Source organism: Acipenser ruthenus, chromosome 21 (assembly GCF_902713425.1).
Source record: "Acipenser ruthenus chromosome 21, fAciRut3.2 maternal haplotype, whole genome shotgun sequence".
Classification (NCBI taxonomy): Eukaryota; Metazoa; Chordata; class Actinopteri; order Acipenseriformes; family Acipenseridae; genus Acipenser; species Acipenser ruthenus.
Genome location: NC_081209.1, coordinates 730,585 through 753,343, shown reverse-complemented (window position 1 = coordinate 753,343; position 22,759 = coordinate 730,585). Strand labels below are relative to the sequence as shown.

Sequence of the window (22,759 nt, the reverse complement as noted above, 5' to 3'; positions counted from 1 at the left end):
AAACTATTACCGAAAAATAGTTTATTGCACAAAGCTTGAGGAATTCGTCTTCAGTTTTATTAACATACATAACCTTTCTTTTTCTTTTTCTTTTTTTTTTTTTTTTAACTGTACACGGTATCTTTCTCAGTGTCAGGGAAGGTTTATGCAGTTTTAATAGTTCAATAAAGGCAAACTTTCTTTTTTCTTTTTTTCAAAAGGAACTTGGATTACAGAATTAACATTCTTAAGAACTATACACACTACACCCCCATACCACAACAGACAAAAACAGCAGGATCATTGTACAGACATTCAGTATGCAGCATCCTATTGAAATCACAACGAGCCCCTTCTAGAAGTCAGTCTTGTCTTTATCATAAAGTCATATACGGTACATGTGTATTTCTGGTCTCTTGCATCCTCTTTAGGGAATGGAGCAGAGCCAATGTACATAGTTAAAGTACTTAGTAGATGGAAGGCAATGATTACACTGAGGCAATGAATACTTTGCCCTCCATCGGGCTAGGGAGGAAAAGGAACCTAGCAGCACACTTGAATCTTAAGCTTAAAAGGCATGCAAAAAACGTCTACAGCCATTCACCAATAACTTTAGAATACTCCGTGCCACCAAAAAAATAAACTTGATTATAATATTAGAGGATAACACTTCCAACAAAACTTCTACTGCTTTCAGCAGACTCAACATGTTGGTCTACTTTTATTAATCTCGTTTCTTTTTAAAACTACCACTGGATGCTTACAACAAATCTTTAGTATTGTACTGTGGCTCACTGAGGACATGGAGAGAAAAAGAAAATATTATCTTAGGATCTCAACAAAACATTTTACTCTGTTCTTCTTCCATATCTTTGGTAAGCCACAGTAACGTTCCCTTTTCAGAACACTACTCCAAATTTTATATATATATATATATATATATATATATATATATATATATATATATATATATATATATATATATATATATATATATAAACAGGTCAGTAAATGGTTTTTAAAGAGGTTATATTTTTCGCAAATGCCTTGAGTTATGCAATCTAAACAAAAATACACAAACATGAGTAGAATTGTCCACTTTCTGAGCTCACAGGGTGTGATTTTGGTGAACACGAAAGCACACCTCTAAGACAACCAACATACACCACAAGGAAAGTACACACGAAAGAGATGAGATCTGGGGTTAGGAATTGTTTCTACAGTATACAGTATTCCAGTAAGGCAGATTCATCTGTTGACACTTGCAATGTTAGCGTACATTACATTACATACAGAGCAGGATGACAGTGGATCTGGGCAGGACAAAGACTGTTTGTGAAAACAAGCCTGGAAGGGAACACATGCTTCTTAGATACAGGAAGCAACATGTGCATGGCAGAGAAGCAAATGCATTCACCACAGCTAATGTGTTGGTGGCGCCCCCCTGTGGCAATATGTGCCACCGAAGAGATTTCTCTTCATATATTTCCCTTATCCTATCAATACATTTGCTGCTTTTCATTCTAAAGTGGCCTGGATGACCACAGAATATCTCAGCATTGAGAGTAAATGTACCCATATGATACACATCTCTCGTTTCAATACTCCAATTTAAAGCACATATTGTCTATCCTATTGAAATAGTTCAGATCAGACTATGCTAGCTACTGTATAATATCAAGGAGAGAACAATACTTCCACACAGCAGAATATATACCAACCAGACTCTTCTTTTTGAAGCTCACCCCACACCAGACCCCTTCACAAATGTACGACTCTGTACAAAACAGTGAAAGGACCGCGTACGAGTTAACAAGTCTGGATAGATTATCTATTCTATTGGTTAAATATATCTGTATTTAAAAAAAAAAAACTATAAACAAAATAAACACAACATTAAAATTTTGTAATAAATTAAAAGAGTACCTTTCATTTGTAGAATCAATTTTTTTTTTCTTACACAATTGGTTTTGCTTTGTTTTTACATAAAGCATGCTTCTGTAGCTGGACAGACTCTTACTACAGATACAGAGGAGCTTGAAGAATGACCTGAAACTGGCCTGGGATACAAAATAAACTACATTGTAATTGTACCCATATTAAATAAGATACCCAAGACTAAAGGCTATCCCATTTCTTCCCAACATAAATTATTTAATCTTTTTGTGCAAGTAGACGCAGATTTATATATAAACAATATTTTCATGAGTGTCATTTTGGAGCTTATATCCCCTCAGCCCTACCTAACAAATGAAAAGTTGGGAGCAGTTTGAAGACAGCCTAATATGCACATATTAAAAGCAGTAGTAGATGCTCATGACTTCATGCGGTAGAAGTCAGTTTGGTAACAGCTCTCAATTGTTTTGGTAAAAGAAATACTGATTCAAGTATTGTGCTGAACTTCACCTCAATGATTAAAATAAATTGAGAAATAGACACATGAATTCAAAATGTTACCCTTTTGTAAATCTGCTCTTAAGGAGAAGATCAGCTTTACAAACAACCTTACTGAGTTAGTCAGCTCTAGCCTGACACCAGGCTACTGGGCTTTGCATTAAGACAATACTACATTTCATCAAAATGAACTGGATTGAATAATGACTGGAACGTGTTGCCTCCGCATGCTAGGGCTACAATACATAGGACAAACAGCACGGATAAGCATGGGAGAGAATCTGCTTGTGCACCAACACATTTCCACTGTTACTGAGCCTAGATTCAGCCAACCCAAGTCCTGTGAATAAGCTTAAACTTTTACAACAATTAAATAAAAAAAAAAAAAAAAAAAAGGGGGGGGGTTGTAGTCATGAACAACAGAGTTAAACATTTCTTAGAAATAATAATAATAATAAAACAAATCATAAAAAAATCAGCAGTATGTTAAACAATTAATAAATTAGCAAGTTTAAAGAAAAACCAAACGAAACAGAAAGAGAAGTAAAACATGTCCACTCCACAGCCCTGGGTGTTAGGACTGCTGTGCTGCCTCCTCCCTGGCACAGCCGCTGTGGTTCAGCTCCACGGCTGGTGTGCTCTGTGCGCTCTCGCTCTCGCTCTCGCTCTGCTCGTCTCCAGCTGTCAAGTTGCTGGCAGCAGGCAGTCCCATGAGCTGTCCTTCCATGTTAGTCCAGGACGTCATGGACTCGTGCACGGTCACCGTGTGCTCCTCCATCTGCTTCTGCAGGCTGTCCATCTCCTGCCTTGCGGAGTCAAATCAAAAGCAAGGGGAATCACAAACACATTTTGGGATAGCGGGAATCTTTATATACATAAACTGCTGGTTTTACAGACTTCGATTAAAACTAACCATGAACTACCCAATGTTAATTCAGGTAAGGCAGTCCCAGATTAGTGCTAATCAGGGTGTGTGAAACCAGCCAAAAGGGGCTAAATAATTGTAATTAAAAACAATTCAGATAACGACTTCCAAATGTAGACATACTCGTTGGTTTGAAACTCATACTGTATTATAAAACCCTAATAATAAATTGCTTTAGTGTTGTTAACTATAAAGAGTTCAACACACACTACAAAGTGTTATTTTAGCTGACCTTGATTTCCTAAACTGAAACATGCTGAAGCTGCTGCAATAGTAAATATATCCTACTTGAGCTGTCTGAGGCAGTGGTGCAGGTTGCTGAGGGGCTCCTTGCTCACGGAGGTGGGGGGCTTCAGGAGCTCCTCCAGCAGAGACGCTGGGACGGGACAGTCTGGGATCTTCACTGGTGTGACTGGATTGGACATGCTTGTATCTCCCTTCAGCTCCATCCGCTAACGAGAGAGGGAAGGTATAATAAAACGCTATAAGCACGCAGATCAAATGTCAATTTGAATTTTTATGTAAAAAAGTAGCAATTGTGGAAAGGTTTTTTTAATTTTTTTTTTTTTTTCGTTCCAATATTGCCCCAGAACGGAGGACTGCCATGGTCTGTTTGGAGTGAGCACGGAGGACTGCTTACCTTTCTGTTCCTGCTCTGCTTCAGCTCCAGTTTCAGCTGCTGGTTCTGCTGCAGTAGAGTCTTCATGCTGTTTCTGAGTTCCACCACTTTAGCCTGAAGCATGAACTTGTCTTTCCTGGTACCCGTCAGCTCCTCCTGCACAACCTCCAGCTCTGCCTTGATGCCCTGAAACAAAACAGTGTTCATGGTGTTTCTATTGCATTGACGTGAGCAGGGATTCGGAAGCTAAGCCATGGTGTAAAGGTGCTCCCCCTACCTGCAGACTCGCCTGGAAGCCCTCCAGTTCCTTGTGGCTTCGCTGCTCTGTCATTTCCAGCTGCTGCTTCTGAGCCTCAATCTCACGCTCCTTCTGCTCCACCTCCCACTTCAAGTCTTCCACCTATCAGAAAAAGATTTCAAAAAAATTAAGTGTGATTTTCTAGACCCTCCATTAAACAGCGCATCATGAAAACGAATTATTCGTTAGCTGCATTTCATTAACATCGCCCCAGGTCAGACAAGTTCTCTAATGTAAAAATAAACAACAGCAGTATTTGAGAAAGCCCTGGGGGGTTCTGGTCCGCACCTCCTGGTTTGTGACAGGCTGTTTGCTTTGCTGCTCCTCCAGCTGTTTCTGTAGGAGCTGTAACTGGGAGTTTGCCTCCCCCAGCTCCTGCTGGAACAGAGTCACCTCCTGGGAATGCCTCTCGTCCTGTGCCCTGGGAACACGGGAGAACACGGAGGGTTTAGGGAGCTGCAATTACATTCAATCTAAACAATAATTTCAACCGAATCACCATGCCAGCTTGAAACATCATGCGAGTTGAGAGATCACGCTAACACTTGCTAAGTGCTCCCCAACACTGTGTATGAGTGAAACAACAATCAGTATGAATTTGTATTCAATTAAATACATTTCGAGAATTAAAGGCAAAACTGTGGCTGCCAAAACCCCTTTTTGTATTTTTTTTTTTTTTTTAGTATTGCATTGCATGATGTGTTTGGTCAAAATATGTTACAGTACCCAAAGAACGACAAAGGATTCACGCAAAATAAAACACTGAAAATAAAAGCAACTACTGGGAACCCTGCAGTTGCTGTGCTGATGTCCAGATGTGAAGAGAAGACGTGAACTCACTGCAGTTTGTCTGCTTCGATTTGCAGCACTTTGAAAAGCTGTTCTTTGGCTTGCAGCTCCTTCTTGACCTCGCTGAGCTCCAGCGCCGCCGCTCTGTAGTGCCGTCGGTTATGCGCGGCTTCAGCTTTCACAGCGGCGACCTGTGAAACACAGAGACCGGTGAGCCCCTGCGTGCTCCACCCAGGCAAGGAGGAGTACTCATGCTGTCTTCATTCTGCTATACAAGCGCCACAAGGTAAAGCCTTCGGAGTCATTGGCCTGTCTATCAGAAGCAGGGTCACTGCATTTAGTTTGAGTTAGTTAGGGGTTATATTAAAAACAGAAACAACAGTGTATGAAACTACAAGGACTGCCTGTATTTCATCAAGACGCGAATGCATCCCGGACCATCTCTACTGCATTGTATTGTATTGTCATGTCCACCCGGATTACAGCAGGTAGCCATTCGCTCCATGGACGGGCTGTCCAGTGAATAAGCTTGCACTAGACCCAACACTCCTCACATCCCAGTTCACACCTCCTTACCTGCTGCTTGAGGTCGCCCACACTGGCTTTTTCTTTCTCCAAGGCTGCCTGTAACCTCTGAACGAGTTCTTTCATCTGCTGGTCTTCCTGCTCTTTCCGTTTCAAAACTGCTTGAACCTGCAGAGAGAGAGAGAGACACACACCTGATGAAGTCTACCAGAGTCATGAAGTCAAATAAAACTTCAAACAAACTTCCAGATCCCAGCACAGGTGTGCAGGTCTCTGTCTACATTCCCTCACAGAGGACACACCTGCAGATTGAGCTGCATCAGGTCTGCCTCCCTCCTGGCCAGGGCAGTCTCCAGGATGTTAGCATGCTCCCGCAGTGCAGTGTGGGACTGCCCCAGTCCAGCCAGCTTCCCTCGCTCGTGTTCCAGCTCCAATGACAGCTTCTTATTGTGCTCTTCCAGACGCCGAATCCTTTTCTTGAACCCTCGGGATTCCTGGAGCTTTAAACACATAAATAAAAAAATGCATTACACTCAGCTCAGATATCGTTGTAGTACATATTTTATAACAAACACCTCCGTTGGTTGTTTTGCTGTAAGATCTAGTTTACTTTGTATTTCTTCAAGTTTAAAAGAAATCTAAAATGGGTTAATACAGAACGTGCTTACAGTTTGAAGTTCAAGTCTCACTCCTCCGCAGTAGGAACCAGTCTTACCTCGTCCTCTAACTCGAGGACCTTTTCCTGGTACTCCTCCAGCTCCTGGCTAGTGAGCGAGATCACTTCCTGCAGCTCTTTCTCCAGCATGGCCTTGCTGTGGGTGACTGTCTGCAGCTCTGTCTGCAGAGCCTCGATCTTGTCCTGCAATCGGGGAGCACAACCTTAAAAACACACACACCTACTAAAAGAGCTTCTCCGACGTTTCAAAACGACTCCAAGAAATAGCCAACAGAAGTTTATACAGAGAAAAGAAATCTGCAAATACAGTATCAGTCGCTTAGTGTTACTGCCTACAGGCTGGTTCATTCTTGGAACCAGCAGGAGATGTTTTGTGCGACGCTCTGGAGACCAGTCCCCTTCGCACGACTCAAGACTAGAAATCACCCTCAGCGACGGTCGCAAGCCTGAAGCATGAACCAGCCTTTAGTTATTCAGTTTTAAAATAAAACTGTCGATTTAGCATATCCGGCGCATTTCTCGTCTCCGTCGAAGATTGTGCAGCTGAACATTTAGATACACGTACCTATGAAAATGTGATATAAATCTATTGAAACGGAGAGGTTTAGTGGTATACCTGCAGTGCCTGGCTGCTCCCCCCATCTGTGACCTGTGCTTTCAGTTTGCTCAGCTCGGCCTCTGCCGTCTCCTTGGCTGTCAGGGCTTCCTGCAGTCTCCGGCTCAGGATCCCCACTGCGTTCTCGTAAGCCTTGTGCTTCACCTTCATGTCTTTCTGGGCACTCGTCAGGTCTGTCCCCAGCCTCTTCATTCTCACCTTCTGCTCTGAGATAGCCCTGTACAAAACAAACACAGTGTGGGAATTAAACTGCTCGCATGTTGTAATGTTTTAATCCACAGCAGGCAGCTCCAGTTACAAAACTTGACTGCGTGCTGCTGAATTGTAAACTATACAGATAAAATACACTTGCAAAAACTCACTTTTTGGCTTCTTGTTGCATTTGCTCCACCTGTTTCCTCAGCTCTGCGTTCTCCTCTGTCACGGATGCGAGCTGACCTTGGTCAAACTGCACTGACTGCAAATATAAGAGTTCAATGAATTCTAGGTAGCTTTCAGCAATATCTGGGTAAAAACAGTGGTCAGTGTGCCAAAAGAGCACATGTAAGATTATTATTACTGTTATTTAATGTACGAGCAGGTATAATGAAAACTGGCATTCCATAGTTACAGAACGGCAAACAGATCATTGTTACTCCAATTGTTTTTAAAACCTTGCTTCTAACTCTAAAACACATATGAAAGTTCATACCACTCACAAGCCCACGTCTGAGCCGTGTATACTTGTGGTTTAGTAGTTTTATTGGCTGCCTTTATTCTTTCTTTTTGTTTTATCCTCGCACCTCATCTACAGGCTCAGTGTTGAACCCTCTCTAGATCCTGTACCTGAAGCTGGAGCTCTAGCTGGTCTCTCTCTCTCTGCGCGCTCTCCAGATGTGTTTGCAGACTGGTCATCTGCTGCTGGACCCGGGCCACCTCCTTGCCCAGCCGGGACTGCTCCAGCTCCGCACCCTTCCTCTCCCCTTGCGTGTTCAGCAGCTCCTGCTTTAACCCCTTCACCTCCGAGTTCAGCCTCTTCTTCGTGGCTTTCAACTCGCTGATCAGCTGATCCTTAGAGCTGGCGTCCCGCCGATAGGCTTCCACCATGACCTGCAGGACAAAGCCTTTGTGAACCAGGTGCTGGACTGGTTCCTTTGCATTGCACGGGCCCCCCCCCAGCTAACAAGCATGCTGAGATTCTGTTTTGCTTCACAGTGTTTGAAACGTCCGGTTTGAATGCCACCTCAACAAGCTGGAACCTAAGCAACAAATGTTACCAGACTCCTGAATCTATCTTCCCTCACCTTGTTTGCAATCTGTAGTGCTCCAACCAGACAAGCCACTGAGGAACCTTTCTGCACAGTTAGTGATAGTAAAAAAAGTTTCTGCCCATCAGCCTGTGACCATTTACAGCCAGTAAAACTGACAACGAACGAAACCGTCCTCATAGTTGACTGCGGCTAAACTGCACAGCGCAGCAGTGAAAGCTTCTGTTCCTATTCTTTATGGGTGTATTTTGAGCACTTACTTTTTGCTGGAGGTATTGCTCTTTTAGTTTCTGAGTTTGCTTCTTCAGGCTGCTGTTCTCATGCTGCATACCTTCAATCTTTAAGAAAAAAAATTAATAAAAGATATGAAAACATTCTCGTTTTAAGATTCAAAAGAAAAAAACTAAGATTGGTCCCGACTCCACAAGTAGAGCTACACACGCAAAAATCGATCCACACAGTAAATCATAGTAGGTGTGTTACTATCTTGTTACTAGTTATTAGATCTAGTTTTAAGGTTCATTCATGGTAGGTACAAGGCGTGACCATGTGCACAGGGAAGGAAACTCTTTACTGCACACTAGCTTTTCCAGCTGTTCTTGGCAACATGTTGAGCCACTGATCCTGTGCGTGTCTGAATGTGTGTGTGTGTAAGACAGTGTCTGTGTACCTGAGTGGCCTTGACTTTGACCTCCTGTCTGAGCTGCTCCAGGATTTCCAAAGCTGCCTCGGCCCCCTCCCCGAGCCGCCGGGCCCCCTCGTCCAGCCCCTCCTGCTCAGCCCGCGCCGCCTGCAGCGCCACCTCCAGGACGATCTTGTCGTTCTGCAGGGACTGGATGGTGTGGTCCTGGGCGCCGGCTTCGCCCTGCAGCTCGGAGAGCTGTGCTTCCAGCTCCTCGTAGCGCGCCTGCAGCCCGTTCAGAGACTGCTCCTTGGTGTGCAGAGCCTCCTGGGCCAGGGTGAGCTGCTTCATCAGATCCAAGTGCTCCTGCTGCACAGCCTCCAGCTGCAGGTCCTTCTGAGTGAGAGCCAGCTTCACCTATGTACCAAAATTAACATTCAAATATATCAGGGTGAATATTATGGTAAATGTGTTATGGAACAAAACTGAATATTGAGCAAGTCACAAAAAAGTAACAAAGTATCAGAGATTAACTTCACAGTTAATTTATGGGATGATTTACACACGGGCATGACTTTTGCTTCAAAGGTGTGTGTGTCTTTGAGTGGGCATGGTTTTTACAGCTGCTGCACATTCTAAAACAATCCCGTTAGTGACAGTATGTACAATCATATAACTGAGTCACAGGTTTCTTCGTCGTAATGATTATTTCTGGACGAGAGTTAAGGAATAGACTCCAGGACACTGGTCACCCAGCTCCCTCTCCACTGTGCCACGTACCTGCTCCGGCTCCCTCTCCACTGTGCCACGTACCTGCTCCGGCTCCCTCTCCACTGTGCCACGTACCTGCTCCGGCTCCCTCTCCACTGTGCCACGTACCTGCTCCGGCTCCCTCTCCACTGTGCCACGTACCTGCTCCGGCTCCCTCTCCACTGTGCCACGTACCTGCTCCGGCTCCCTCTCCACTGTGCCACGTACCTGCTCCGGCTCCCTCTCCACTGTGCCACGTACCTGCTCCGGCTCCCTCTCCACTGTGCCACGTACCTGCTCCGGCTCCCTCTCCACTGTGCCACGTACCTGCTCCGGCTCCCTCTCCACTGTGCCACGTACCTGCTCCGGCTCCCTCTCCACTGTGCCACGTACCTGCTCCGGCTCCCTCTCCACTGTGCCACGTACCTGCTCCGGCTCCCTCTCCACTGTGCCACGTACCTGCTCCGGCTCCCTCTCCACTGTGCCACGTCCCTGCTCCGGCTCCCTCTCCACTGTGCCACGTACCTGCTCCGGCTCCCTCTCCACTGTGCCACGTACCTGCTCCGGCTCCCTCTCCACTGTGCCACGTACCTGCTCCGGCTCCCTCTCCACTGTGCCACGTACCTGCTCCGGCTCCCTCTCCACTGTGCCACGTACCTGCTCCGGCTCCCTCTCCACTGTGCCACGTACCTGCTCCGGCTCCCTCTCCACTGTGCCACGTACCTGCTCCGGCTCCCTCTCCACTGTGCCACGTACCTGCTCCGGCTCCCTCTCCACTGTGCCACGTACCTGCTCCGGCTCCCTCTCCACTGTGCCACGTACCTGCTCCGGCTCCCTCTCCACTGTGCCACGTACCTGCTCCGGCTCCCTCTCCACTGTGCCACGTACCTGCTCCGGCTCCCTCTCCACTGTGCCACGTCCCTGCTCCGGCTCCCTCTCCACTGTGCCACGTACCTGCTCCGGCTCCCTCTCCACTGTGCCACGTACCTGCTCCGGCTCCCTCTCCACTGTGCCACGTACCTGCTCCGGCTCCCTCTCCACTGTGCCACGTACCTGCTCCGGCTCCCTCTCCACTGTGCCACGTACCTGCTCCGGCTCCCTCTCCACTGTGCCACGTACCTGCTCCGGCTCCCTCTCCACTGTGCCACGTACCTGCTCCGGCTCCCTCTCCACTGTGCCACGTACCTGCTCCGGCTCCCTCTCCACTGTGCCACGTACCTGCTCCGGCTCCCTCTCCACTGTGCCACGTACCTGCTCCGGCTCCCTCTCCACTGTGCCACGTACCTGCTCCAGCTCCCTCTCCACTGTGCTGGCAGAGCTGGCCAGCCTCTGCAGGACATCCCTCTCCTCTTCTAACTCTTCCAGTTTGTGGTGCAGGTCTTCCTCCACCATGGACTTGGCCTCCTGGATCTGACGGTACGCAGCGTCTTGGTCCAGCATGTCAGCCTGGGAGACCCAGCGAAATGCTCTCATAACCAACCAGCACCGTGAACGCTCCCCATGTCATTTATACATGTCGATGAACAAGCAGGGAACATTTTACACAGAGGCACATTGAAAGTACTTGGGTTTGTTTTTTGTATTTTATTAGTAAATGACTGTATCTGAATATATTGTTACACCTCTGAATTGCTCACTGCTTTTATCTTCTATTTTGACTATTTCCTCCTTGTTCGTACTGCATATTTTCTGAAAGCTGTAGTCTATATATGTTATAGTGATTGCAATCTCTGAAAACACCAGTAGATGTTTTACCTCAATGTTCTGGAGTTGCACAGTGATTCGCTCTTTCTCCTTGATGGATCGTTGCTGGGTCTCTGTCAGCTCATGGGATAACGTCACATTCTCCAGTTTAAGGTGTTCCAGCACCCCTGTCTGGGTCATCTGGCCAGCCTGGGCAACACAAAACAAGGGTCAGAATTGAATATCAAAGGCTCCTGCGGGTTTGCCTTACCATTGAACACGTGTGTAGAACCGACTCGTCTGAGGATTTCACTGACCTTTTACAAGTTTGATACGAAGGATAAAAAAAAAACTAAAAACAAACGTGAATCCAATGAACATTAGCACACATTTCATTTCAAGACTGGTTTGAATTTTACAGCTTTATCTTAAATTAAATTATGTTTCTTGTGGATCCAGTTTCTTACTAATGTTCTGAGCAATGTCAATCCAAATCGTAATCTTAAATAGCATTTTTGAAGCTGTTAGCATTTAAGCAGTCTACCCTTAAACTACACATAAGTAGGTCTCTGTGTAATTTGAATCCAGTTAGCAACCGAAATAAATATCAGAAACTGTACTCCATGCATTTTATTAAACTCACCACTAATTAAAAACAAAACAAAAAAAAGAGTAGGACTTAAATCTTGCAAATGATTTTATAATGCAGCCAATCCCCGGTGCTTACCTGGATGTTGGCCATTTCGCTCTGCAGTCGGACCCGGGCCTCCTGGGCCAGGGTGAGCTGCTGCTGGTACCACTGGCGCACGTGCTGCAGGGAGCTGATCTCTGACTGCAAGGTCTTCAGCCTGCTCACCAGCGTGCTGCGCTCTGACTGCACCTGCAGGAGCTGGGCTTGCAGGGCACCCATCTGCTGCCGGAGCTGCTGAACTGCACAAGAAAAAGGGTTGAGACTGAAGCTCCTGTCCAGCAGGTGATTGGAATAAACCATGGAAATACAGTCAACCAGACAAACAAACGCATAGGTGTCGGCACAAATGCCTGTTGTTTTAGCACCTTATTTATAATATTCTTAAGTCTATGGTGCTGATTAAGTTTGAACCACACATGCTTTTTATTGTGTAATTTGTGCATTGTAATTGTTTTTTTATACAGTGCAATGGTCTTTTTTTAAATTATTTTCCAGGACCCCCTTGTAAATGAGTTGGCTAGAGGAAGTATCAGGGAGTGGGGGTGTAACTCGAGGGACACGTCTGATTTGACTAGAGGAAGTATCAGGGAGTGGGGGTGTAACTCGAGGGACGAGTCTGATTTGACTAGAGGAAGTATCAGGGAGTGGGGGTGTAACTCGAGGGACACGTCTGATTTGACTAGAGGAAGTATCAGGGGTGTGTTCTATAAAAGCGGTTCTGCTCAGCTCCTCACCAGTGTTGTCCCTGGAGGAGATGCTCTGCTGCATTTCCTCCACCTTGCCCAGGAGCCTCTGGTACTGCTCCTCCGCCACCTGCAGGTCGTTGCTCAGGGAGGCCAGGCTGCCGTTCTTGGCCTCCAGGCTGCCCTGCAGCTCGCTCATGGCTCTCTCCAGCTCGGAGCAGTTCTGCCGCAGGTTCCCCACCTCCAAGGTGAGGTTGCTCTGGGTCTGCTGACTGACCTGGTTCTGCTCCAGCTGGGCCTGGAGCTGAGCGTTCACCGAGGCCAGCTGGGCCTGCAGCTCCGTCTTCTCCTTCAGAGCCTGTAGGGAGAGCATCCGCGTCAGCATCAGCATCGCTGGGATAATCAGGGAGTTTGGACTCATATACAAGCCTGCGAGCCAAAAAACACTGAAGCCTTTGGAACGAAGAGCGATTCTGTAAAGACAGGCACTAACCTGACTGGCTTCTGCTGACAGAGACTCCAGCTGCCCTTCCAGCCTCATCTTCTCCTTCAGGACCTGCAGCATTTCATCATGGCTTCCTATTACAGAGCTTCCTAAGGACACGCTTCAAATCCACAGCGGGGGAAAAAAAAGAGAGAACTTTTAACTCTGTTCCAGAAAACCATCAGCCCATTTTCCTCAAACTTCGCCGGTACTTCAACCCACACACACAAACAGATGTTGTTCTGAATAATCCAAGCCTTTACTAAAACTATTATTATTACCTGCTAGAAATACTGTCCCTGCGGCTCCGCACTCCGTTCATCTCTTGTTCCTGAGCCAGCAGGTGGAGTTCGTCCGTGGCAGCCTGCAGGACCTCCTGCAGAGAGGGGTACTGCCCCACAGCCTCCGGGGCGATCTCTCCCCAGTCCCTCTGCCGGCTCCCCTCCGACGACAGCATGCTGAAGCCGCCCCCGGCCACGGAGGCACTGCTGTAGGAGGAGCTGTCACTCTCATTACCGTCCTGCCGGGCCCCTGATTCACTGCCGTCGAGCTCTGAGCTCTGCAAGGAGGTCTCCAGCCGCTCCTCCGTCTCCGAGGCCAGGCTGACCTCTGACACGACTGACGTGGAGCTCCTGCTTGAATGCAGGGATCCCTGGGTCCTGTCCCCTGCTGCCTGTGACCTCGCGCTGCTGCTGCTGCTCCCAGCGTCCAGTTCCTTGTAGTCTGCCAGGGAGCGGATCCTGCTGGAGCCGGAGGCTTTTGAAGACTTCTTCTTCTCCTTAGCGGGCGGAGGGATCCCCAGGCTCCCCAGTTTGGGCCCCCGGGGGACGCTGGTCCGCATGAAGGAGTACTCCGTGGTCATGGAGGTGGTGTTCGCCCGGGGGAGAGCATCGGGGTGCAGCATCAGCTCTGGGTCCAGCGTACTCGAGAGACGGTTTTTCGGGGTTGAATGGTGTGACTGAAAGACGATGCACATTTGGGAAGGTAAGACTATAAAATGTACAATCATGCATGTTTTAGAGAAAGTCTCAGATACCACATGTAACACAGATTTATCTTTAAAGCTGATAAATCTGCAAATGTCAAGTTCTTGCTTTAAGGAACAGTACTGGTGGTACAGTATCATTTTTTTTCAAAGCACGTTCAGGATGCATTGATCTTGTGTGTACTGTGCATTAGCAACCAAGAGTGAGAGAAGAGATTTTTATACTAAAATAGCCATCTCTCCTTTGATGTCTCTCATCATATATTTTTCTATTTCTCAACCTCCACTCTTGGAGTCAGGAATCTACAGGTATGCAGGCCTATAATGGATTATAAGAGGCTGCTTTTAACCTACAAGGTCATTATAGTTCTGAATTATTTACACCCTACAGGCGTCGGCAGTGTGAAAAAGCTTTCGGCTGCTACACTCACAGACTGTAGAATGCATTGCCGCAGTTGATCAGGGATTCTGAGAGTTTTCTCTACTCAAGACTACATTTCTTTGACTTGGTATGGCCGCCAAAGTATAAGACACTGACACTGCTTAAATAGTAACCCTCCTGCAGTCTTGGAGTGGATGCATTTCTGAAATGTTACAATGTGTTCATGTAGCGGGCATGTTAAACATGAACCCTGCAGGCGGCACTGAGATAGATACCCTGTGCTGGTGCTTCTGGACCCTGTACTGTTTCAGCTGCTCCTCCAGGCGTCTCCGTGCCTGCAGTCGGATCTGCTCCTCGTTCTCCAGCTCCATGGAAGGCTCTGTCGAACCTAAAGGCAAAGCAAACACTTAAACACACACAGGGGCACCAGCCTTGGAACTATAAGAGAATTAGTGCTGCCATGCAATCGGGAACCGGCAAGGCAAGAAGGGGTTATTGAGGAGACAGAAATAAGTCTGTGCAAATGTCTTTTTGTAATAATATAAACTTGAATGCTCCTGATGCTGTTTACTGCATACAACTCTGATCACAATTTTAGTGAAAGACGGGTTGTCAGATTGTCCTTATTAATCTTAGTTGTATTAATAGTGTGAAACATGCTATGCATCAGCAAAGCACAGCTCTATTACTCTGTGTGTCACCACAAGCAATTTAGTTAAAAGGCACTATCAGACTTTAAAGCAAAAGAGGGGGGATACAGCAACAAGGGGGACAGTCGGTTACACAGATGCTTACACAATTCAGTTTCTTGCATGGGTAGACTTAGTTTGAGAGACTGCAAAGCGTCCCCGTTATGAACAGTGCCCTCAGAATTAGCTCCCTGAGACTTCGTTAGGTTGTGATGGAAAGCAGCCACACCTGAGGATGGCTCCTGGCTCTGTGGGCTCTCCTGGAGCTGAGACAGGGGTCCGTTCGGGGTGATGTCTCCTTCACCGCCTGAACCCATGGCAGCCAGGGCTTTGTCTCCATTTGCCACCTTGTTTGGGTTAAAAGCAGAACCTGAAACAAAAACTGTAGATCAGCACTGGCTAAGCTGCACCTGGGGTTAACCCTTGTTTGCTGAGCAACATTACTGGCTGCTTTTCAACGACCCGACTAAATTAATGTTACCCAGGTAAGGTTCTCCAAGGTTAGCGCCAACCAGGGTCTGTGAAAACACCTGTAAAACATTACAAAACTGTATTCTTAGTTTATACAGTACTACAGCACCACAGAACAGTAACGTGTTGATAATCTAAAGATAATCAGTAAAAACCTTAGCAAAAGAAATGCACACAGAAATAACAGGACTGGTGGCAGCAGACCGTTAGGGCAACAGTCTGAGAAAATGAGCATTATAGAAAAACAGATCTACGACTCACTATTTACTGCAACCCTTACAGAGTCTGATCCCAGATGCAGTGCCACCCCACTGACTGGCATAAGAAAGGGTGCATTACTATTCTTCAAAGCGCTGTTTATAGCCTGTAGAGGATACTGTCAGAAACAATGCAGTCGAACAAAAAGAGAAAAGGAAGAGGCTCCTCAAATTAAACTAAAGCTAGCAGCTGCCAGTGCACATCCCATTCGTGTTTTTCTGTAAATGACCACTCACTTCCTGTTTGCACCACACGTGAATGACTGGATCTTCTGAGCTTCTCAAGTTGTGTGAAACCTGATACCTGGACAAGTGCCAGCTCAATGACGTCAGGACTGAGCGAAACACTGGCAAGAAAGAGACCTTGGCAGCTTTGTGCATGACACGAGAGCCTGGGCATCCACCTCCGAATATGACATGAATAAAACACATTAACAAGCTGAACACCTGACAGGAACCCTCGCCCTGCTCCGCTAGTCACCCTGGACCTGCCTGTCTATATCAACACATGTCAGGCAGTGAGAGAGAGAGAATCTAAACTCTTTAACTAAAGCCAGCAACTGAGGAAGTCAGTCATGCTTTCCACAGGCAGGTTCAGCATGTTTAATGGAGCAATGCCAATAAGTACATTAGAGAGTTAGCCCCGATACGCTTTAGCAATTCCAAATGCCAAGGGAAAGGAACTGCTATAAAAAAAAAAGTATGTTCTCTGCAGTGCTCAACGAGGTCAGAAACAAAAGAACCGCGTCCTTTTTTGAAGCACAGATCGAGACGTGACAGTTATTAAAAAAGCATGACAATGATATGAGAATTGCTAAAGATTCATGGCCCTCTTCTATAAAAAGGCAAGACGGGAGAAACAAAACATTGTATCAGTAAAACAAAAACATGACAAAGAAACTTTTCTGAATAGTTTACATTCACATTCTTCTCACTGAAAATGTGCCTCAGTAGCACACGAAACACAGCCCTCCGTCTCTTCAGCAATTTGCTGAACTACCCGTTGGGCTGTTACACTCCAAATTTACAGGAGGATCATCCCGGGGCCTCAACTATTTTTAGAGGCTCACACCTGCAAACAGCTGTGCTGAAACAACAATGGACTGAGCGGGCACTGCTGCTGAAGAACGCATGTGGACGTTTCAGCGCTCCGACTCCACACACCAGGGTGTCTTGTTTCTGTGCTGCCATCACTGCAATCTCTCGTGTTGTGAGGTGCAAAGTGAAAACACTGATTACTGGTACTTGGCTAAACCGCAGGACGAAGCAACACTGGGTAGCCATTGTTTGAAAAAAAGTAATTAAATCCGTCTCACAACAGACCTTCTGTTTAACATGATAACGCAGAGACATGAACCCAACTGTCAGCCTGGATCGTTACAAGGCTACCCTTTGTTGCATTGTACTGCCTCCCCATAGCTCCTATTTTTCTCCATAATCCCATTTCTCACCAGGGAGCACTGTCCAAGTTTTTAACCTCAAAAGGAAATAGAAACAATGTTATTAGGATTTGTGTTCACAATGGACACGACAGGACAGCGCTGATGTGATGTGGTTGAAAGTGTGCAAAGGCGTTAGTGTAAAATGGTTTTAATTGAAACGGACACATGCAACAGCAGGCATGTGTCAGGGATGCCATTATTAAAACAAAAGGAAGATTCAGTCCTGTAAGGGAGAGTCAGGCATCTGCTTCCATGCCTCTTCCAAAACCTCACTTACATCACATACTGTACAACTTAATGCAGAACAGAACCTGTGCACCCTCGGAGTCCAACTCCAAAATGAGAGAAAAAAAAAATACAGTGCTTCTGAAAGCTGAACTCACCGTTTAGTCCATCCCCCACACAGGGTGTCTTCTCCTGCATTCCGCGCTCTGACAGACATTCAGAGTTCCCATCAGAACTTCCCACCGAGTCTTGTTGATCTGATACAGTTTCCATCTTGACGAGGATAATCAATAAAATCGGCCACTTTGCTAAACCCTGTATTTCAGTGTGAAGATATTGTACTGTTGTCCACTGGATGCAGTCGCTTCAGAGGGCGTGTAACATCGGATTCAATTCCTCAAACCATTTTAAACTTGGTTGATTTTCACTTGCAGTACGAAACACCTGGAGGACAGGATACTACCCATCAGATACTCCAGCCATTACCAGGACCCTGTGCTCCCTGGAAAAAAACGAAAGGCAGTTCTCTGTTATGGTTGCATTCCTTTCTACTGTGTTGTGACTGTTTGTTTTAGGTTGTGTAAACTGGACTGGCTGCCAATAATAACCCCTGAACCCTTTGATCTCCAAAACAATGTAGTTACCGCTTGGGACATCACTGAGCATTCCTACATCACGCTCCGCTAATCAGACTCATCCTTGCTTTCAATGACATTATCCTTCCCTACCATACTTTACAGATACACGAAACAGGAAGCTTTCCCCATACTGTAGACAGCACATTCTGCATAATCTTAATTTCCCAATCTAAATTGAACAGCTGAGAAGTATTACATCTTATAGTTATTTTATATGACTTACTATAATGGTTATATATTAAATAGCATACTAATGACACAGTAATGTTTCAGAATTACACTGCATTCGTTCATAATGCAACGGAATGACAGAAGACCCCTTTACCACTGTGAAGGCTGTCCGATCTTTGATCGCGGGTCCTATTACAGTTGAATTGACAGGCAGGTAATACTCTCTGTGCTCCAGATCACAGGAAGAGGGGTGAAGTTAGTTGCCAGTGATCCACAAAGCTTAGCTTAATCCCACTTTCCACCAAGGAGGGATCAAGTAAACAAACCTCTTTGTCATCCTTAACTTTCAATTTCTTAAACTTTTCTATTGCAAATACAGTCTGTTGCGAGCAGATGTTAGGTCACACTGATTTATCTCGTCATGCAAAGAATGTTATCGCTGGATGTTTAAATCCAATTGTTCTAGAGATAAAAACAGGACCCTGCCTCTCCCCCCCTCTCTCTCTCTCGTACACTGTTTGCAACTCGTTATTTCAAGTCAGTACATAAGAGACGCTAGTAATAACAAACAATACTGTACACAAACAGATAGCGTTAACAATACTGTGCAATACTATACACAGACAAATAGCGTTAACAACTTACATAATTGTATTACCCCCGCCAAAAAAAGAGATATCACTGACAAAACTTGTAACAATGTACAGATTAATACAAATGTATATAATTGTCACAAATTAGCGTGTCTTCTTAAAAAACAAATACATAAACAAGGTGTGTCCAAATCAGTTAGGACGACAGGTACACAGATATACACAACGTCATAGTATTAACTAGACACGGATCAATGTAAAATACAAAACAGGTGCCTTTACTGTGTGTTACATATGACTTTAAATGTCCATATTAAATTGAAATGTGAAATATATAATTATTAGTAATAATATCTGAATAGAAGGTACAGTAAATTCATACATCTTAACAGTTATCTGTTACGTCCTATACGCGTCTAATCTGATTTATGAGGTTTTTTTTTCACTAACGTATTGTTTATTATCTCAAAAACAATCAATTTCTACAAACCCATCAGCCGCCTCTGTCAGTTGCTATACGTGGCTGCCTGTCTGCCCTTGTTTCCTTCCCGTGCTGCAACAACAAAAAAACAAACTCTAAAACTAACTTACCTTAATATCTTAATCGCATATTCAAACTTTTAATATATATAATAACAATAATACGGTTTTTATATATTTAAAAGAAAATGCGCAACTGAACATAACTATGTTTAAAACGTTACTGTCGAAATGAGATTCCTAGCGCATCAAGAATGCAGCCCGAGTTTCCAATGGACGGACCTTCCGCTCAGCTGAGCTGCGGAACTGATCGAGGCGCCCACAAGAGGGCGACAGAGAGCAGAGAGCGACTCGTACACTTGAAGGTGTTATTCAAAGATAGTCCATTATACATCATGCCTGGTGTTAAACGCTGTGCGGGTTTGAAGGGCAAAGTAAACGCTACTCAGATGAAATGCCTGATGTAATTTAATTAACAGCAATGCTGAGTGATCGACCATTTGCAATCTCTCGTTTATCAGTTGTAAATATTTCTTGAATGGTACGTAATAGTATATGGACTTAATTTTAAAAGCATAGCTGAATTGGAATTGGAGATAATGCATAGTGTTTGTATGACTTTTCAGAATTGTACACCCACTCTACTGTTCTTATAGTATCGGTGCACGCAACAGTTGTTTCTTTACAGTTAGTGACATAGTGTTAATGAACCATAACAGAAGACTGCTTGTGAGCTTCAAAAACAAAACTATTACATTTCTGGGTAATACCGACATCTAGCGGGAGAGTCGTGAATAGCCGGATGTGAACCAGCCCATAAGTACAGTCCGAATCCTTCACTCTTGGGCCATAACCTGCTGAAACGATTAGTGGATTTATAGGTTTTTTTTTTGTACATTTATTTTGTATTTCTTACTCAATTCGGAATTCCAGCAGACGTGATGGCATTTCCCGTGGGTGTTTCAAATAAGCTGTCTCAGATAAACACTGTGATTAACAGTTTATTGAACATTCAGTACTGCGAGCCCCGCAATCACACCATGCTAATTATTTCTTATTTAATCTCGTTCTTGGCACATGCTGCAGATTAACTTTGCTGATTTTTCTCTAATAGAATATTTGGCACATGGTGTTTGCTGTTGGATTTGAGCAATGCCTTTGCTCTCAATGTTCACTTGAAAATGATGGTGTTGTTTATTATTTTTAATTTCACATAATAATTCCCTTAACCTTTGCATGCTGGGATGATTTTAGATGGCTGCCATGTGTCACAGATTGCATAAAAGTTAAACTTGAATGGTATTTGTAGTTATTGACGTGTGTGTGTGTATATAGAGGGATGGATGGATGGATGGATGGATAGAAGGATGGATGGAAGAATAGATGGATGGGTATTCCATTTTCCCTTGTTTTTCTACCCAATTTAAAATGCCCTATTTTAATTTTGTCTCTTCACTGCACCTCTGGAGGACTGAAGACCAACTGGTGACCTCCAGTCCTGCTGTCAATCCATTCCTATTTCCAATCGCTAAACCCGAGACACAGATTCCACCAATCTAGTGACCCCTGAAAGAGCCAGGCTGGGAACTCCCTGTCTGAACTCGTCATGCGCTGATTTACTACCCTCACCCTCACCCTACCCCTGACCTTAACCATGCAGGAATGCAAAGGTCAACGTAGCACCCCCTGTGGGTCCCCAGCAAAGACCAGCAACGTGGCACAAACAGGATTCAAACCACAACAGCATTCCAAGTGACAGTGCCCCCCCAGCAAAGACCAGCAACGTGACACAACCAGGATTCAAACCACAACAGCATTCCAAATGACAGTGCCCCCCCCCCCCCCCCCCAAAAAAAAATTGAATCGCAAAAACTTACCTCTAGAGGACACTGAGGCAAACTAACACTGCAGTGCTTGGTGTGCTTGTAAAAGGGGGGCTGGTTTGGCAAAGCCATGGGAGGTTAGGGTTGTTAATGATCACAGCTTGTTTTCCTTCTGGAGGCTGTTGGGAATTTGTTCTGTTAGTTTCAGCTCTCTGGGAGGCAGGTAGTCTCCCAGAGAAGCCAATGATTAAATGGACATGGAGACTGAGCAATCATCTCTTAGGGGAAATCAACAGGTCAGGGCTGTTACTGTACTATAAACAGGACTACAGACTGTGCACTCAGCAACGTTCACAAAAAGGGAAAGAAACACACACACACACACAGAGATATATATATATACACACACACACACACGTTTGAATTCCGATATTTGTGGGGACTTCTCATTGACTCTCACTATATTTTTATTTACTATTTCTAATTCCAGTCCATCAAAACTCCACACAGGATGAAAGTCGACAACAAACTAAATATTTTGGCACTTTTTATTTTGTGTTTGTTTGTTTGTTTTGAAGGCATATTTAGTTCTTAAAAACGTGTTTTACAAAGTGGTGACGTCCCCACAACGTGTTTTTTTTTTTTCAGGATGTACTATCTTTTTGGGGACATTTTCTCAAATCAGCACATTGATAGTAATACCTGCCCACACAGACGCACACACGCATATCCTTCTGTCCTAATAATCCTGAATCAAGGACAGTGCTCTCCCCTAGACAGGCGTGTTTGCAAACTCGTGCAGCATTTCTCAATCAGTGGCAACAAGCAGATCAAATAACTTCCATTTTTTTTATGTGAATGAATTGGATTAAAGCCGATTAACATGTCAGCTCAAACGAACACAGCCTTGCTGTGCCAAATCCTGATTGTGTTTTCGAATTGCAAAATAACTCTGTCTCCCGGGCGGAGGATCAGGAATACCAAAAATACAATAAGAAAGAACGATACTGATTTGGGTAACGATCTTAAAACAGCTGTTATGAATGAGCACTGGGGACCAGAAGATTTGGATTTGAAATCCCGTCACGCACACTCCCACACACGGTGTGCCTGGTATGCATTGTACTTTCTATGCACAGTAAATAAGCACACACACACACACACAGCACCAGCCCTGTATATCGCAGCGCTACAGCACAGCTGCTGCGGCTCAGTCACCTCATTGTTCTGGGAGCTGCTGTTGCTGCTAATTCTGTGAGCGCACAGTCTCTGTCTGCTTTCCTGTGTCGTGCAGTCTGGAAGATGCACTCCCATACTTTTCAGCCACCCTCCATCCTCCAAGCTTGAAGCAAATGGTTCAATTACTAACCAGCCTGGTATGTCAGCTCAGCCACAGGCATCCCGAGCAGGCCTCGCTGAGGGAAAAAGAAAACTCATTTGTTTTCCATTACGAGGAGGGCAATCGAAGCTATGCACAGCCATGTACTCATGCTGACTAAAGTCACTGTGCACACGTCTGTGTCCTCTCCTGTTTGCACTGCTTTAGGGCATTTGTTTGGCACAATACACACAAAGCAATGCTATATTCTACTTCCGAGGACCTAGGTGTTCTGGGTTTTAGT

The 22,759-nt window shown here is 45.2% G+C and overlaps 1 protein-coding gene across 5 annotated transcripts; it reads right to left on the bottom strand.

The window, feature by feature from the left end:
- Positions 1 to 35: 35 nt before the first annotated feature.
- LOC117428466 (golgin subfamily A member 3-like) lies at positions 36 to 19,686 on the bottom strand. Of its 5 annotated transcripts, none has more exons than XM_058994137.1 (24): positions 19,426 to 19,686; positions 17,591 to 17,934; positions 15,144 to 15,407; positions 14,624 to 14,736; positions 13,263 to 13,939; positions 12,991 to 13,102; positions 12,549 to 12,855; positions 11,851 to 12,053; positions 11,196 to 11,333; positions 10,725 to 10,886; positions 8,739 to 9,107; positions 8,329 to 8,406; positions 7,647 to 7,910; positions 7,184 to 7,278; positions 6,822 to 7,038; positions 6,245 to 6,388; positions 5,832 to 6,029; positions 5,581 to 5,697; positions 5,056 to 5,195; positions 4,504 to 4,636; positions 4,195 to 4,317; positions 3,939 to 4,103; positions 3,587 to 3,750; positions 36 to 3,179 (listed from the first exon to the last, which is right to left on the bottom strand). In XM_058994137.1, exons 2-24 carry the CDS (start codon positions 17,703 to 17,705, stop codon positions 2,948 to 2,950), a joined length of 4,530 nt encoding a protein of 1,509 aa, XP_058850120.1. In that variant the 5' UTR covers positions 17,706 to 17,934; positions 19,426 to 19,686; the 3' UTR covers positions 36 to 2,947. The 5 variants fall into 5 exon arrangements, with proteins under 5 accessions (XP_058850120.1, XP_058850124.1, XP_058850121.1 ...); XM_058994141.1 differs by having other exon boundaries at positions 15,267 to 15,407; XM_058994138.1 differs by having other exon boundaries at positions 19,325 to 19,439.
- Between the last annotated feature and the right edge of the window lie 3,073 nt (positions 19,687 to 22,759).

Bases quoted from the DNA above. Each gene is read 5' to 3' on its own strand.
- LOC117428466 (XM_058994137.1), bottom strand. From the start codon at position 17,705: ATGGAAACTGTATCAGATCAACAAGACTCGGTGGGAAGTTCTGATGGG. The intron at 7,039-7,183 runs GTGAGTTTTTGC...TGTTTTGTACAG, and splicing joins ATGCAACAAGAAGCCAAAAA to GGCTATCTCAGAGCAGAAGG. The intron at 3,751-3,938 runs GTAAGCAGTCCT...CTCTCTCGTTAG, and splicing joins AGCAGAGCAGGAACAGAAAG to CGGATGGAGCTGAAGGGAGA.